This window comes from Gobius niger, assembly GCF_951799975.1.
Source record: "Gobius niger genome assembly, chromosome: 12".
In the NCBI taxonomy this organism is placed as follows: domain Eukaryota; kingdom Metazoa; phylum Chordata; class Actinopteri; order Gobiiformes; family Gobiidae; genus Gobius; species Gobius niger.
The window spans coordinates 27,467,301-27,483,830 of NC_136863.1; the positions used below are offsets into that span (position 1 = coordinate 27,467,301).

At 41.4% G+C, this 16,530-nt stretch overlaps 1 protein-coding gene across 1 annotated transcript; it reads left to right on the forward strand.

The window, feature by feature from the left end:
• The first annotated feature begins 2,716 nt into the window (after nt 1–2,716).
• LOC306971520 (transmembrane protein 53) lies at nt 2,717–14,945 on the forward strand. Its single transcript, XM_079567830.1, has 4 exons — nt 2,717–2,802; nt 7,378–7,652; nt 11,367–11,613; nt 14,402–14,945. The coding sequence occupies exons 2-4, from the start codon at nt 7,410–7,412 to the stop codon at nt 14,761–14,763; spliced, it is 852 nt and encodes a 283-aa protein (XP_079423956.1). The 5' UTR covers nt 2,717–2,802; nt 7,378–7,409; the 3' UTR covers nt 14,764–14,945.
• The last annotated feature ends 1,585 nt before the right edge of the window (nt 14,946–16,530 follow it).

The following is a 16,530-nucleotide window of genomic DNA, read 5'->3' on the forward strand; positions in this document are numbered from 1 at the left end:
TCACCTTATTGGTATGAAAAGATATTTTTTGAAGACAAATTAATTATCATCTTCAAATAATGTGCTGTTATTGAGTCTCTGAGCTGTCTGGTGATCGACAGAGTAACCATGTTATATGTTATGGCCGCAGGTAGCTCATTTCTTTGAGACAAGAGAATTAGTGATGCGTGGATGCGACAGGTGTGACAGAGGCATTGTGGCTGGCAAGACTATACGGTGTTCCTATCCAAAACACTTTGATGAGAACGACTTTATATTGTGAATATAGGCTACAGAGTTTTTTTTTTTTTTTTTACATTTTCTGCTGGTGGTGTGCCTCGTGATTTATTCAATGGAAAAAATATGCCTTGGCTCAAAAAAGGTTGAAAAACACTGTTCTTGAGCAATGATCAGGCCCACCTTAAAGCACCCATAGGCCCGGTGTAAAGGTTTTAAACTACCCCCCATTTCAGGCTACCCCCCCGGTACTTTGAAATCAGTTTCAAGTTACCCCCGGGGGTAAGATGAACGCGACTGCTTTCTTCATCCATAAAATACCTTACAGGAACCGCGGTTGGAGCCGTAACCTTAAGGATAGTGGAGTTTACGAGCTAAAGCTAACCTTACCTTAGCCCTAAACTAAAGGATAGTGGAGTTTACGAACTAAAGCTAACCAGATGAAAAGTTACGAGAGTTGAAGCTATTATTAGCAATTAACATCCGGGCATTTTCTATTTAACACAGCCGTGCCAAACAAACAATATTGCGGCGGGGGTAATCTGAAATCAGGGGAGGGTAACTTGAAATCAGTTTCAGGTTACTCCTGGGGGTAATTTGAAATCAGTTTCAGGCTACCCCTGGGGGTAATTTGAAATCAGTTTCAGGCTACCCCTGGGGGTAATTTGAAATCGATTTCAATTACCCCCGGTAGTCTGAAATCAATTTCAAAGTACCGGGGGTAAGGTGAATGGGGGGTAGTTTGAAATCGCTACACCGGGGCTTAAACAGAATTGTAGGCCCCTCCCTGATTAAAATGATTAATTATGTTTTATTTGCTTAATTTTAGATTTTTTTTTCCCTCTTATTGATGGTTCTTTATCGTTTCGCTTATCAATTCATTCAAAAATAGGCTATAAATTATAATAGGCCATGTGCTTCTTTTTTTATTTAGCCTACGCATTTTTATAAAGGCTAATGTAGAATGGTTGTTAAATTAACGGGATTTAAGGCTGTTCCAGTGGGGCAGACACTATTTTTATGAACGAGGGTCGAAGGATATTCTCAGCCCTTCATCGTCGTACTTTCTGAATGATACGAGCGAGCGCGCGCATAAAGCATGTTTCAGCACGTGCGCTTTTTGTTTTGGTTCTTAATAACGTAGCAGCTGCACGTATAAGCGTATATATAGAGGACAGATTCAGACGGGCTCATTACAACCAACGTGTAGCGCAGACGTTTGGGACGAAGAGGTGCGTGTATCTGCAGGCGTGTATCTGCTCTGCTCCGCGCCTGCAGGTTTATAGTATAAAGAGGCAGTGGCGTGGTTAATGAAGGAGTCACAAGATGAATTACTCATCAGAACCGGTTCTCCTTGTAGATATACTCGGTGCTGCTCCAGTGGGACAAAGAGCCAAGAGCCGCACGCAGCTCCGGAGCCGCGGGTTGCCGAACCTCGTGATAGGCCCTTAAATACGATAGGCCCCTGGGAGGCTGCGAGCCCATTGGTTAAGCGGCTTGACAATGCAAGTAGAACGCTCCATTGATTTGAATAGGATTTTCCAACTTTCTACCGGGCTTTTTTTTGTTGTTGATAAAAACAATGACCGCTGCCAGTACTTTCAGGGCGAAACAAGCCCTCTCGGTACTTTCCCGATGCAGCGTCCTATACATCAGTGGTTCTCAACCTGGGGGTCGGGACTCCCAAGGGGGTCGCGAGACAAATTTGGGGGGTCGCCAGATCATGTAGATAACATATACATAGGCCTACTTTTTTTTAGCGTATATAATATTTTATCGTAGCATGTGTTTGCTATTTTACTAGAGTGCCATTATATGTTCATAATTTGATGAATTTTATATTAGCCATTTGTTTTTTTCTTTGTTTTTTAAGAACTATGTAGGCGAATGTTCCGATTTCTCACGGTGTGACCCGGGCAGGGGGTCATGAACCCCTTTAACTGTTATAAAGGGGGTCGCGGCTCCAAAAGGTTGAGAACCACTGCTATACATTATCCCTTACATTATGTGTAGAGCGTTTTGTGTCCCCACTAGATGGCAGCACCTCTACTGATGGTCATACACAAGAACAAGCCGTTTATTATGATAGATCCCGGCTGCGCTGCCTGCACCACGTGCCTATTCTGACCAATCAACGCGGCGGAATGCTAGAGCGTGGCTAGAGCGGAGCTCGGCTAAGTCCTTACAAATGTATTTTTTAGACGATACGTAAATTTCGAAGGGGAAAAAAGTACATGATGTTAATGCAGATGATAATCGACACTAAATCCGACCTTTGTGAAAATTGTAGGCGTCCTGTCAGCCGAATACGGACAGTTTTTTTTCGCATGGCCGCTCTATGGCAAAAATCCTTTCTGGGCACAATGTGAATTTGCTGCTGCAGTACCATCGAGCGGCCGTCCGCCGACCGGCGCGCGGGCAAGGGGGGAGTGTCTTATCCAGTTTATTATGATAGATCCATGGAACAAGCCCACACCCGGTCTATGGGACTGACTCGATTGTCTGAGCCTTTGGGATCGTTTCATTCATCTTCAGGGATGTGCCTGGACGGGTACAAGCGAATCACCGCGGCAGCTTCCATTTCAGGTTAGAAAAAACAACCAGATGACGAGATGTTCATTTCTTTGCACGAGTTGTGTTGACTGTGTTGACTGTGTTGACGCCGCGGTCTGCTCTTAAGACTGCTCTGTACGTGGCTGCTTATAACACTCTAAGTCGATCTTATAACACTTAGGAAAATAAGTCGATCTCAGAAAAAAACATGCATTGATTGGCGGTTCATACCAAATCCATCGACTTCCAGGCTAGTGTTTGTTTTTGGGTGAGTATTGCACGAAAACATGCTACAACAGACTAACTGGCTAAATCACACTTTCCTCACATTACAACTGTGAATAACTCCACTGAATAGTTGTTTATACTATTAAAACCTATTTTAACCAATTTTGGAATATACGTGAAGAAGTCCGATCCAATGACTCTCAGTGTTGGAGGAGGCACCTTCTTTACAGGAGTGTCCTGTTCCTATAGTCTGATGAATTAAAGATGTGTGGTTTGTAGATCTTTGTTTTGAAAGGAAGTACTGTAATTATGTAACGGTATCCTGAGCAAATTTTAGTGCCAGTGATAACAGATTAATGAGTACAACACAGATAAAAAGGAGTGTCATAGACATGGGACATAAAAGTCCTGACTTGAACTTTAGTCCTGACTTGACTCCAAAGTTTACCTGACTTTGACCTTACATGTGCTCTAATCTTTGCATACATCTTTGTTTCAGTACTTGTGTCTTTATATATTCTTTCCATTATATACTACCTTTCCATGTAGCTATTTTCATTTGCTTGTGTCTCTTATATTGACAGCTTTGCGTCTCTACACATGCTCAGGAGAAATCCGGTGTGTTCATCTGATTTTGCACACGTAACTCCAGATATGAGATTATGATCAGATTTGTGGTGAGCATAAGTATCTTTACTAGCCATTTTTGTTTTTTTTCTTCTACGTGGTTTATTTGGGCTAATTTCTGTCATTGGCGCTTAAACATTTGGGCACAGGTGACACTACTGCTGGATTGCCACATTCACGCTCGTTTCGGTGCCATCTGTTTTGCTTCAGTAAACATCCACCCTGAGTTCTGGGTTATTCATCTCGACTGAGAACAGTGCGGTCCAAAAACTCAAACAGTAACTCAGTCTGTACTTTGTGTTGGGGTCAAGCGTATCTTATTCCTGGATCCCTACACGCAGGTCAGGAAAAACTGTGACTACAGCCTTAGCCAAAATCCTATGGATGTGGGGTCCTGTAGATCAGCTGCTTATGCCTGGATCAGAGATTAATATGATTGTTTCAGGGTTTAGCCAATGAGAACTGGAACGTCTAAGTGCGTCTCATGCGGAGCTTCCAGGCTGATGAGTGACACTTTTTCCTCTAGTATTCTTTAATAACATGCTGCATTTATCCTGAAATCAGTTTTGACCAAGTTCCCTGAAGCTCACACATCCCCAAAACATCAGTGATCCACTTCCGTGTTACACTGAAGCAATGGTGCACCGCTCATCACAGGCCTTCTTGACTCCTCCAGGTGTGATGTTTATGGTTGTGGCCAAAAAGTTCCATTTTGGTTTCATCTTTCCAAATGACATTGTTTCTGAAATGTTGGTGCTTGTCTCTGAGCTGTTTGGCATATTGTAAGTGGATACTGAAAAGTAATGGCTTTCTTCTGCCGACTTGGCCATGCAGCCCATTTTTTCTTCAAGTTCCTCCTTATTGTGCATCTTGAGAGAGTCCTGTATTTCCGTTTATTTGTGGGTTTTTCTTTTCCTGCCAGTTTTTGCTGAAATTGTTGTTGGTCGACCTGACCGTGGTTTGGTTTCAACAGAATCCTGCAATATCCTTAATATTAATATCTTAATTAGAGTTTGAACACCGTTGATTGATGCTCTCAGTTCCTTGGACATCTTTTTTTATAACCCTTCCCCATTTTTTCCAGTTCATCTACCTTTTCTCACAGATCCTCTGACAATTATTTTGCTTTCCTCATGAATCAGAAACCGGAAACACCAGTGCAGCACTGGATGACACATACAAGGGTCTGTCAGGAGCAGGGTTGCCAGATCCGTGGTTAAACCGTGGAATTGGGCAGTTTTTAAAGCCATTCCGTGGGTGAATAAAACTGTCCGTGTTTTTTTGCCTTGCTGTAATTAATGTCAAATTGTCTATTTCTATCTTATTTTTGATCAAAATCACTATTTCGAAGATAAATCCAAGGCTCTGTGAGCTGCTTTTTTCAATAAGGGGGGGGAGGTAGGTGCGGTTTCTCATCATCGCAGGAGCACATGGGCTCTGTTAACTGTAAACAATATTGAAGATTCCAGCCACGCCGTATGTCCGCGAGTTTTCCACGGTTTCTGATATTTTTGGGCTGGTTTGGCTGCCCAGACCTGGCAACCCTGGTCAGGAGCCCAAAAACTCACTGACTCACTTTTATACACACTCAATGATTACAAACACAGGTCATGTCACAGTTGAGAATGCTTTCCTTTAGTAGCCTTTCTAACCAGTTGTGTCCACTTGTGTGCATTTTATCAGGTCAAGATCACCAGGGTATGTAAAGTTTTGATCAGGGTCATTTTGGATTATTATTATTATTATTTTTTTCATTATGATTTAAAAAGACCAAACTCAGTTGTTTGACCATGAATGGGTTCACACAACAACTAACTATGGGTGAAATAACGTTTTTGCGTTATCATTCATATTCTCTGAAAAATAGTCTGCCAGGGTATGTGTTGTTGTATATGTTGAGTATTGCTGTAAGTATATGTTGTAAATATATTGCTGTAAGTATATGTTGTAAATATATTGCTGTAAGTATATGTTGTAAATATATTGCTGTAAGTATATGTTGTAAATATTTTGCTGTAAGTACATGTTGTAAATATATTGCTGTAAGTACATGTTGTAAATATATAAGTACAGTGCCTCTCGAAAGTATTCATACACCTTGAACTTTTGCACATTTTGTCATGTTTACAACCCTAAACATAAAGATTTAATTTTTATTTTTTTACTGAACATTCACACACAAGTAACCGACAACTGTGAAGTGAAAGCAAAATGATACATGATTCTGTTATTTTTAAAAAAATAGAAAAGTGAAAAGTGGGGCGTGCATAAGTATTCATACAGCATGAATAAATACTTTGTGGACCCCCTTTTGCTTCAATAACAGCAGCAAGTCTTTTGGGGTCTGACTCTACAAGATTTGTACATGAAGAGACTGACATTTTAGCCCATTCCTCTTTACAAAACAACTCAAGCTCCATCAAATTAGAAGGAGAACGTTTGTGAACAGCAGTTTTCAGGTTATTCCACAGATTTTCAATAGGATTTAGGTCAGGACTTTGACTGGGCCATTCTAACTCATTAATATGTTTTTATTGAACTATTCCATTGTAGATTTATCTTTGTGTTTAGGGTCATTGTCCTGCTGAAGGTGAATCTCCGTCCCAGCCTCAGTTCTCTTGCTGACTCCAGCAGGTTTTCCTCCAAAATGTCCCCGTATTTGACTCCATCCATGTTCCCAACTATTCTTACAATCTCCCCAGTCCCCGCTGAGGAAAAGCAGCCCCACAGCATGATGCTCCCCCCCCGTATATTTGACACTGGGGATGGTGCACTCAGGACCATGAGCAGTGTCAGGTTTGCTTCATACATAACGTTTTGCATTTGGGCCAAAAAGTTCAATTTTTGTCTCATCTGACCAAAGCTCCTTCTTCCACACGGAGCTGTGTCCTCCATATGACTTCCAGCAAACTTCAAACGGGATTTCTTATGGCCTCCTTTCAATAATGGCTTTCTTCTTCAACTGGTTCATGAAGGCCATATTTGTGTAGAGTACGACTTATAGTTGTCCCATGTACAGATTCCCCCAGCTCAGCGGCAGGACTTCACAGCTCCTCCAGAGTTATCTTGGGGCACTTGGTTGTATTTCTTACCAGTGCGCTCCTTGTTCGATCTAATATTTTAGGTGAACGACCGTGTCTTGGTAAGTTTGCAGTGGTGCTTTACTCTTTCCATTTCTGAATGATGGATTGAACAGTGCTCCAGGAGATGTTTAAATCTTGGGAAATCTTTGTATAACTTAATGCTGCTTTAAACTTCTCCACAGCGTTATCCCTGACCTCTCTGGTGCTCCTTGACCTTCATGATGTTGTTTAGTGACCAATACACTCCGACCATAGCTCTGAGAGCCTAAAAGAACAGCTGAAATTATACTGAGAGTAGATTACACACAGGTGGCCTCTATTTAATGGTTAGGACAAGGTGTGAACATTCTGGAGTCATTAGGAATGTTATAAAGGCAATTTAATGCACTCAGAAAATGCTGTATGAATACTTATGCAGGCCCCACTTTTCACTTTTCTGTTTTTTGAAAAATAACAGAATCATGTATCATTTAGCTTTCACTTCACAGTTGTATGTTACTTGTGTGTGAACGTTCAGTAAAAAAATCAAAATAAAATATTTATATTTGGGGTTGTAAACATGACAAAATGTGCAAAAGTCCAAGGTGTATGAATACTTTCGAGAGGCACTGTATATGTTGTATGTATATTACTTTAAGTATGTTGTCTCATGTGTCTATTTTCCCGTTAGGTTTGTAGAGCCGTTTCCCCTCAGCAGTGGAGATGTTTGCACGGGCCGTCCTGAGAAGAGGTATCTCCACGCAGCGTCTCAGTAAGAACGTCACCCTATACGTGAACGAGCTGGCCCCGACCGGAGCCCACTTCAGTCCCCCCCAGGCCCCCGCAAAGGAGCCCCGGCCCCTGCTGCTCATGCTGCCCTGGCTGGGCTCCCGGCCACAGGCTGTGGCCAAGTATTGCGACATCTACTTCCGCACCGGCCTGGACGTGCTGGTGGTGACAAGTGAGGTACACAAACTACTCACTTTATTTACTTTTAAAGTTCACTGAGAGGATGGGAAAGTTGCCTAAGGAAAAGGCAGTTCTCATGATAAGAAAATATAGAGGTTAATCAGCTTAAGAGTTTGGAATCAAATGATATAAAATGAACGCCGTTTTAGGGAACAACCAAACATAAAGACGGTGTTAAAATGTAGGGGAAAGAGCCATGGAACAACTGTCCAAACTTTTCTCTTTATGTGAACGATGCGGCTTCAATCTCCTTTCTGGATGCCCCCACCTTTGAATACTTTTACAATGACTTCTTAGACTTTGTGTTCAATTTGTAAATCTCTGTTTAAAATTACTTGGTCCGAGTGAAGCTGAGCTTGCTTCATTAGCATGTGGCTAGTGTTACATTTTCCTCATCCTGTTTTATTGCTAAAATCCTCTGAAAATCCACCTTTTTAAACGTTGTCACTGGTGGTTCAGTGGACATGACCCTGATTCTTAAAGAGACTAGACGGAGTTTAAAAATGTTAAAATCATGTATTTTCTATCCCCGACTTGCGTCCGGCCATGTCCTAATGTGTAGAATGAGCCCAGACCTGTTCACCGCAACTGCCTTTAAAATCCTGCACTGTCACTCAAAAAGGTGTGAATTCGGGCCGTCATCATAGACTGTAAAAAATAATGGACGTCTTCTGCTCACTCCTCCTCTTTTACCATAATGACCACGGTCGTGGGGGAATTCATGGCGGATTTACAGACTCCCCCTCCCCAGCTCTGATGAAGCATGTCCCTAAAAAGGGCATACGGGCGGGATCTTCACTGTAGACACGGCCCCTACGTGACGTGTAGCTCACGCTGCTCCAATGCTAACAGTCCGACCCTCATTAAGTACGAGATTTCTAAAATTCTTCTTACGAAAATCAGCCTGGTTTCATAAATTGTGACTAACCCAGCGTTATCTCAGGAGGAATATCTAGCCTAGTTTAGTGTTGAAAAAATTAAAAAATTAAAGTTAAATTTGTTAAATTTGTTTTTAACGCGTCTAAACTCCAATGCTTTTCAATGGGGCACTAGCGGCGTTATGGAGGTACTACAGCCCCCAGTGTCGTGGTCATAAAGCAGAGTAGCCAGCGCCCATTGGTCGTCATGCACGAGCTTAAAGGAATAGGCCACCATTTTTACATACTGAGATATGCTCTTACCTCACTTTAGCCGAGTTAATATATCCCCGTCTGGTCTTTGTCCGTGCGCTCTGCCAGGCAAACGGAACCTAAAGGTTATTGACGGAAGTGAGCGGGGGGAAGTCTTTAGGAGTTACTGCGCGGACGTTTTACTCCTCGTATCATTACGCCTCACAATATAGTCCCCCTTTTTATTTGCTTCTAAAATCGACATGCTACATTTCTGTGTAAATATACTTCGCATGAAAACACTTCACGTAACTTTATTTAAATAGGGAACACGTGGAAGAGCTTGGTAGCTTCTATCGTGAGCTTTTTTGGAGCTATGTGACATGTGGGAGAGGCTGCGTATGTGCTCCGTTTGCGTGACAGAGCGCACAGACAAAGACCAGACGGGGATATATTATCTCGGCTAAAGTGAGGTAAGAACATATCTCAGTATGTAAAAACGGTGGCCTATTCCTTTAATATCAAACCTGCAGTTACGCCTAAGACCTGAGGTGGCAGTAGTGAGTATAAAAATGACAACTTGCATCTAGTCCAATGGCTGCACTGCTTTATGACCTCGACGCTTGGGGCCGCCATCGCTGCAGTAGCTCCATATGTGGACTGCAAAACAAACTTGTTTTCCATTAGATAGCATTGCACTTTACGCACGTTCTAAGCAACTGTAAAGACTGGTTTCTAATTTTTTTTTTCAAGCTTTCTATAACTAGATATTTCTCCTGTGATAATGCTGGGTAAGTTACATTTAAAGAAATCCGGCTGGTTTTCGTAAGGTACATTTTAGAAATCTCGTATACTAATCAGGGCCTTTGATTGACAGGTCGATATAGTAATTATTGTGACAGCCCTAGAGACTGAGTCATGTCTGTGCTAAAAGTAGGAACTAACTAACAGGTCCTGTACTGGCTCATTTATGGTGGTGGTCGGTTGTTGAATGTGGCCGTGGGGGAAGGCAGTGTGTAAACAGCTCAGTCAGAACGGCAGCAGACTTGCTTGTCCCTAAAGACCCATGGCCTGCAGGTTTTATGTATTTATTAGTCTGTTTGGTCCAAAGGTTGAGCCACTCAAAGCATCCAGGGACAGTCCTATTTATTTTTTCAGAATGTTTTACTACGAGAATATCCTTACGCGAACGTTCTCCACCAGGTCAATGTCATACTGTTATCTACCCATCGCGGGCCGGGTCGAGGGGGGGACTCCCAGACTTCCCTCTCCTCAGACACTTGGGACCATCTTATCTTAAGGGACTATAAGGAGTTTAAAAATGTCAAAACTATTTTCCTCCCCCTACATGTTCCAGCAATGTCCTAATGTGTAGAATGAGCCCAGACCTGTTCACCACAACTGCCTCTAAAATCCTGCACTGTGCAAGGTGTTCATTCATGTGCATAGAAGTAGTGAAATTTAGACAAACACTGGAAATGAGACCAAAAGTGGCCACCAAAAAAACTCAAAATTTAAGTTCAATTCAAGTTTATCAATATTGCACATTTATAAACAACCACTAACGAACAAAGTGCTTTCCAGAGATGCAAAATACAGCAGCAAAGGGTGAAACACATACATTTACAATTCACACATATATAAAACAGCGAGAGAAGTCCTTGGGAGGCGTCTGGCAGCCACCAAAACACATGCAAAACATACTGATAGGCTGTCTGCACAAATGTGAGAAAGGTTCAACAGGAGCTCACAGAGGAACTCAAAAGCTGACAAGTGAAGTATAAAACTTCACTTTAACTTCACTTTATTAATCACACACACAAAAATTAATCAAACCATAAAGGTCAAAACAAAGTATAATTGTATAATAACACAGTAGTAACAATATGATAAAATTGAGTAGCATAAGACATTTAAATGCAAAAATTATTGAGGACACAATAAAAAAGAAAAGAAAAAAGAAAAGTCACTCAAATACATCAGTGTTATTACACCATCATAGTGTAAAATAAGTTATAACACATCATTAATGAATGTTTTGTTTTATTGTGAATGCCTGCACCCTTTGTATGTTGTGTGAGCAGAAGCCAAAGAGCTGAAACTTATTTGAGATATACTCAAACTGAAATTGTTGAACACATGATGAATAATAACAGCGCGAGTACCTCTCCTAATCTCCTAATCACCCTATTCTTTCGCCCCTGGCATCGGGAGACTGTTGCCCACCAGCAAACAGCCTACTGGAATATTTCAGCATAAATTGCTGGGAGGAAAAGTACTTAAATTACAATATGTATGCCTGAAGCAGTGTCAACTTCAGAGTCAGTCATATGGTCAGTGGCTACGTTTCCATGGAGACCAACAATCTGATCCTATTCTGATTTCTTTCACACTGGTGTATAAACTAACCAGGACTAATGATAAATGTTTTTGAGTATGTGGAAAAGCACTATATGGTTATTGCATTATCATTATAAATACAAATTCACCTAATGGACTGAAGTCATTGTCTAACAACAACAATGCTCACTAAAGACGTATTCCAGTCCAGGGTTTGTCTTCTTCTTGTATCTTGTATTGTTACATTATTTGTGTGTGGCAGGTCTCTCACTTCCTGTGGCCCCGCTGGGGGCTGGACCACAGCCGGAAGGTGCTGGAGCTGCTGCAGAGCGAGCAGTTCATGTCCAGGCCGCTGCTTGTCCACGCCTTCTCCATCGGAGCCTACACCTACGCCCAGCTGCTGGTGCACGTGTCCAAGGACGTCCAGCAGTACCAGACCCTCACCAAGAGAATCAAGGGCCAAGTCTACGACAGTATGGTGGCAGGCTCCGTGGAACACATGGCCACAGGTCAGTGAGGGTTACAGCCAAAAAACATCACTTATCCAGTTCATACGCCATAGGTTCACGTTCTGCAATGGGATGATGTCATTGAGGGCGAGAAACGGCTTTGGAAAGAAATCTTCACATAGAAAATTGACAAATGTTCACAGCCATGACATTTTTTTATTCAAAACATTGAATAAAAACTTTCCATTAACATGTTTTACTACATTAGTGAGAACTCTAGCTCGCTCATGGCCTATAGGTACAGTATAGTTACAAATGTATAGTTACAATGTATAGTTACAACACCACTCCTACCCTCTCATGGCAATAAGCCTTGCACTGTAAAAGCTGCTGAGCAACATGATGCTAACTTTCTGCGCTCAAAACGGTTTTCTACCTTCGGGGACTTTGCAGAGTCAACTGAAATAAATCTATATTTTGATTGTATGTCGGAGGTTAATCACCCCTGTAATGTTTAAACATAACCTAACATTTTTACCCAACACTGATCAGTGTTCTCTGAAGTAGAGTTGGTTACCGTTACCTTTTTAATCAAAACCAGTACTTTAATACTTGTTTTTGATAGCGATATCTGAACGATACTTTTCCCCAAAAAATGGGGTGAAATAGGGAAAATATTGGTAATAAATATGAGCATACATGAGGGACAAACATTTGGAAAACGACAAATAATTGGGGCAAAAATATGAAAACATTGTGTGGGAAAAGTATTTTTTGGGAAAAAGTCACTAGTCACTTCCTTTAAAGTTGTCTCTGGATCAACAGCATAAAGCAGAGTCACACTGAAATAAATCTGTATTTTGAGTGTATATCGGAGGTTAATCACCTACATTATGTTCAAACATAACAGATATTTGGAGCAGAGGTGAGGCAGGGTGCTCGCTTGTGGGGCCCAGCATACTTGGCAGTGAATGAGAGGGGGCTGAGACACTATGAGCTATTTATGTTACACTGACCTGGTCATGCTCAGTACATAACTCTTTGCAAATACAGAGTGCACAATTCTCAATGACATAGTATGCCTTATGTCTATGCCATAAACACACGATCACTGACCGTCAGGGAAGTGTCCTTCAAAATTCATGTAAGTTTCATATCATTAAAGGTGCATTATGCAAGTTTTTATTGGAAAATAAAAGTTGGTTGACTATCGTGATACGTAGCGGATCGTGACAAAAGTGGATCATCCCAGCCCTAGTAGTGACCCAGAGGCTGTATGAGTGGTCAGCATGGCGCCTTTACTTTCAATCATAGTGGTCCCTACAATGCTCCAGGATCAATTCGGGCGTTCTGCTCTCCCAAAATTTCATCCGATGGGCGGGGGAGCGACTGAATTTTGCGGTGCATTATGGGTGACAGATAGTTTTCGCAAGTTCCGGTTCTGCTGGAGCGTTTTCGCTCGCTCTGCTGGCTTCATCTTCTGCTAAGAGAGGAATACAATTCTGTAGCTGATATTTTACGATGCAGACTTCGACTGTTCCGACTCACTTTTAGCCATGCACTGCCCCGCTGTACGGTCTCCTGCCCGGCTCGGAGCCTCGAGGGCTGGGCCGGATAACTAACCGTTGCCCCAGGGGTCTGTGAGCTGTCCCTGGGAGACTATAGTAAAAAGCACTGACAGCCTCTGATTATCTCTCTGCCCAATACAACTTTATCAAGTCTGTGTTTTCACCGTGAGAACATCAGCCATGTCAAAAAATAAGTCCGGAGCCGAGCTGCTAACCGCTCGGCCGGAGCTAACTAGCTCCTTAGCAGCGCATAGATCCGGTGAAAACAAGTATTATGCAATAATAACGTAAATACAGCCGGTAACTATATAAAGCAGCCTTTGAGATGATCACACACTGAGCCGGGCTTGATGCATTTGTGGTTTATTGCAGACTTTTTATCAACAATGAGCTGTAGGCGACTGTAACAAGCTAATGGGGCTAACCTGGAATAACCATTGTCCACTGGCACAAATAATAGTCCTTTATTCGGACATATGGGCTGGATATGTGCTTAAATACTAGGGAGATCCTTGTGCAGATCGCGTGTATAGCTATAGTTGAAGATCATTCATCATCACATCATCACATTTTTCACTCTCAGCTGAACTTCATTCACATTGTCACCGTCTTTCACTCGCACACACAGACGTTTTCGTTCGCTCTGCTCGCTATCATCTTCTTCTAAATCTTCATTAACACCATCCGCTCGTTCAACTAGCAACAACAATTCCTCCTTTCGTTTCCCCACACTCAAAATACCCTTTCTCTTCAACCTTTCACGCAATTCAGGCACTGTCAGTCGCTTGTAAGCCATATTCGCCATTACATTAAATCAACCGGAAGTGAAATAGGCAACGACGGATGTTTTGTTTTACCGCTCCCCCCGCCCATCGGGTGGAATTTTGGGAGAGCAGAACGCCCAAATTGTTTTATAGGTTTTCTGGTGAGAGGCTCAGTCAGCAGTAAAAACCTTCCAAACTATTCATCCTAAAGCGTCCAAGATAAGTGATGGAAAGTAAAGGCGCCATGTTGACCACTCATATAGCCCCACTGTCACTACAAGGTTTAAAATGCACAAATATCAACTTTTTTTCCACATGAAAAGTTACATAATGCAGCTTTGAGTCAAGTTATTCTGGTCCTTTATTATTCTAATTATACTGAATGTATTAGTCTCACTTGGGTTTGTTTAAATTGGAAGTGCCAGTTTGACCTTTTTTCCCCATCACATTACCTTCTATGTTCCATATTCCTCCATAAAGAATGTTAACAGTTCTTTCTCTTGTTTGTGTCCCCAGGTGTGGGTAAGACCATGTTTCCCCAGTTTGAGTTCCTGATAAGACACGCCAGCCTGACCTACTTCAGCCTGTTCAAACGCCAAACACTGGACTATTTTGACGCCGGCATCGACGTCTTCTGGAACACTCCTGTCAAAGCTCCGGCCCTGGTCTTCTACTGCAAGAACGACGCCCTCAGTGACTGGGAGACCATCGATCAGATGGTGGATTACTGGAGGCAGCGCAGCATCAACGTGACGGAGAAGAAATGGGAGGATTCCACACACGCTGGACACTTGAAGAGACATCCACAGGAGTACCTCAGCACCATCAACACTTTCCTGCACTCGCTGGATGTGGGATGTTTACAGTCAAAACTCTAGCGTACTGCACACTTTTAAATAAGAGTTTTCTAATGTATTTTAGAATATGAATATACTAGGGCTTCTGCACTTTGCCTTGGATTTGATCATCTTTGGAAACAGACACAGAAGTCGGTTCTTCTCATTTAAACCCAAAAGATTTGTGCCATCAAGACTTTTTGATGTTTTATTTACATTATTTAAATTTACATTTACATTTGCTACTTTGTGTTTTTCTTTGTGGTTTATCTGCCTGTTTGTGTCATGTTGACAATAGCCATGCTGCCAAGCGAAGGCTCCACTTTACTCCTCTCAGTGTTTACATTGTGAGCTAATGTGCTGCACTATTTGAAGCTAGAAAATGTTGTCCATGTCACTGTTGAGGAGAATACTTTGAAATTGTATTTAGTTACAGAATACTGAATACTCGCCGTTACTTTGTCTAATCAAAGTACTGTGTTATGAATACTTCAAATACTTTCACGTTTATTTGCATAATATTAATGCATAAAAGCAGTGTATGCTTCAATCTTATGAAACTGGCCTTAGTAGCAACGTGTTTTTCCCATACCACACTGGTATTGGGTAACAGTACCCAGCACTACTCCACAGCCACATAAACTGGACAAACCGGACTTCTGAGCTACTTACAGAAAATCTACACCACACACACTGTCCACAGAGGTGGTACATAATACTACAACTAACAAGTAACATTGTTATTTTTTAGTCTTTGTAACTTTTTATTCAAAATTGTATACACATTTGAGAGATTCTCTTTTGAACAAATTACATATGAAACTTAAAACTAACTTTTCAACTGAGGATGTTAGAAATGACGTATTATTATGTATTTCTAACATCCCCAGTTCTTTTGGGACGACAGATGCCGACCCTCCAGTCACAATACGTGACATAGTCTACGGGTCGTCTTTTGACCGGAGGGTTGACGGTTCGGCGTTTTGTGCATTTTTGAGGTAGTCTATTCTAAATACTCTCAGATGAAAGTGTAACTGTTCCAGAATAAAGTTACTCTACATATACTGTATATTCTAAATACAAGTGTTCAGTTACTCCCTAACACTGTTAAACTAAACATACTCGAGGAGGACGAAACAAATGTAATTTCTTTACTAATTAGAAAAAAATATGGTACAGGGCCTGTAAAGTAAAGAAAAAAGAACAAAGCTGATTAAACTCTTATTAGCTTTAGTTCAGAGAGACTACAGAGACATTTGCATTGCTCTCAAACTACCGTTTATTTTGTTGTTTGTTGTTATTTACTGTAATGCAAACTCAGAGGTGTTTTGTTCATTTAAAGGAAAAATGTTGAACTTTTTGTTTTAATATAATGTGTTATTATTTCTGTTCTTGCAGAGAGAATACATTTTAAATGTGGTTAACATTTTGTATTTGTTTCTTAACCACTTTAACCACCTTAACCCCAGCAGATTTTCTCCAGTTTGGCTTTCCCAAATTTAAAAAGCTTCTTGAAAAAGTATAAAAATATCAACAATAATGGGACAAAAACGAGGATGAAAGTACAACAAAATAAAGATGAAAACGTGAGGAAAAAATAGATGAAAAAGCAATGGAAAAGTGACAAAAAAAATGTGTGACGCAACAAAAAAGTAATGAAAATCTTTTTTGAAAAAAAGTGACGACAACACGGGATAATAGATTTGTTTAGAGGCGACAGTGGGGCTGATGGTAGAGCGGGTCGTCTCATGATCAGAACGTTGGGGGTTCAAATCCCACCTCCTGAAAGTACACACTGTCGTTGTGTCC

Excerpts from the sequence above, each read along its gene's own strand:
- LOC306971520 (XM_079567830.1), top strand. The coding sequence starts at position 7,410 with ATGTTTGCACGGGCCGTCCTGAGAAGAGGTATCTCCACGCAGCGTCTC. Across the intron at positions 7,653-11,366 it reads TGCTGGTGGTGACAAGTGAG|GTCTCTCACTTCCTGTGGCC; the intron begins GTACACAAACTA and ends TGTGTGTGGCAG. Across the intron at positions 11,614-14,401 it reads CGTGGAACACATGGCCACAG|GTGTGGGTAAGACCATGTTT; the intron begins GTCAGTGAGGGT and ends TTGTGTCCCCAG.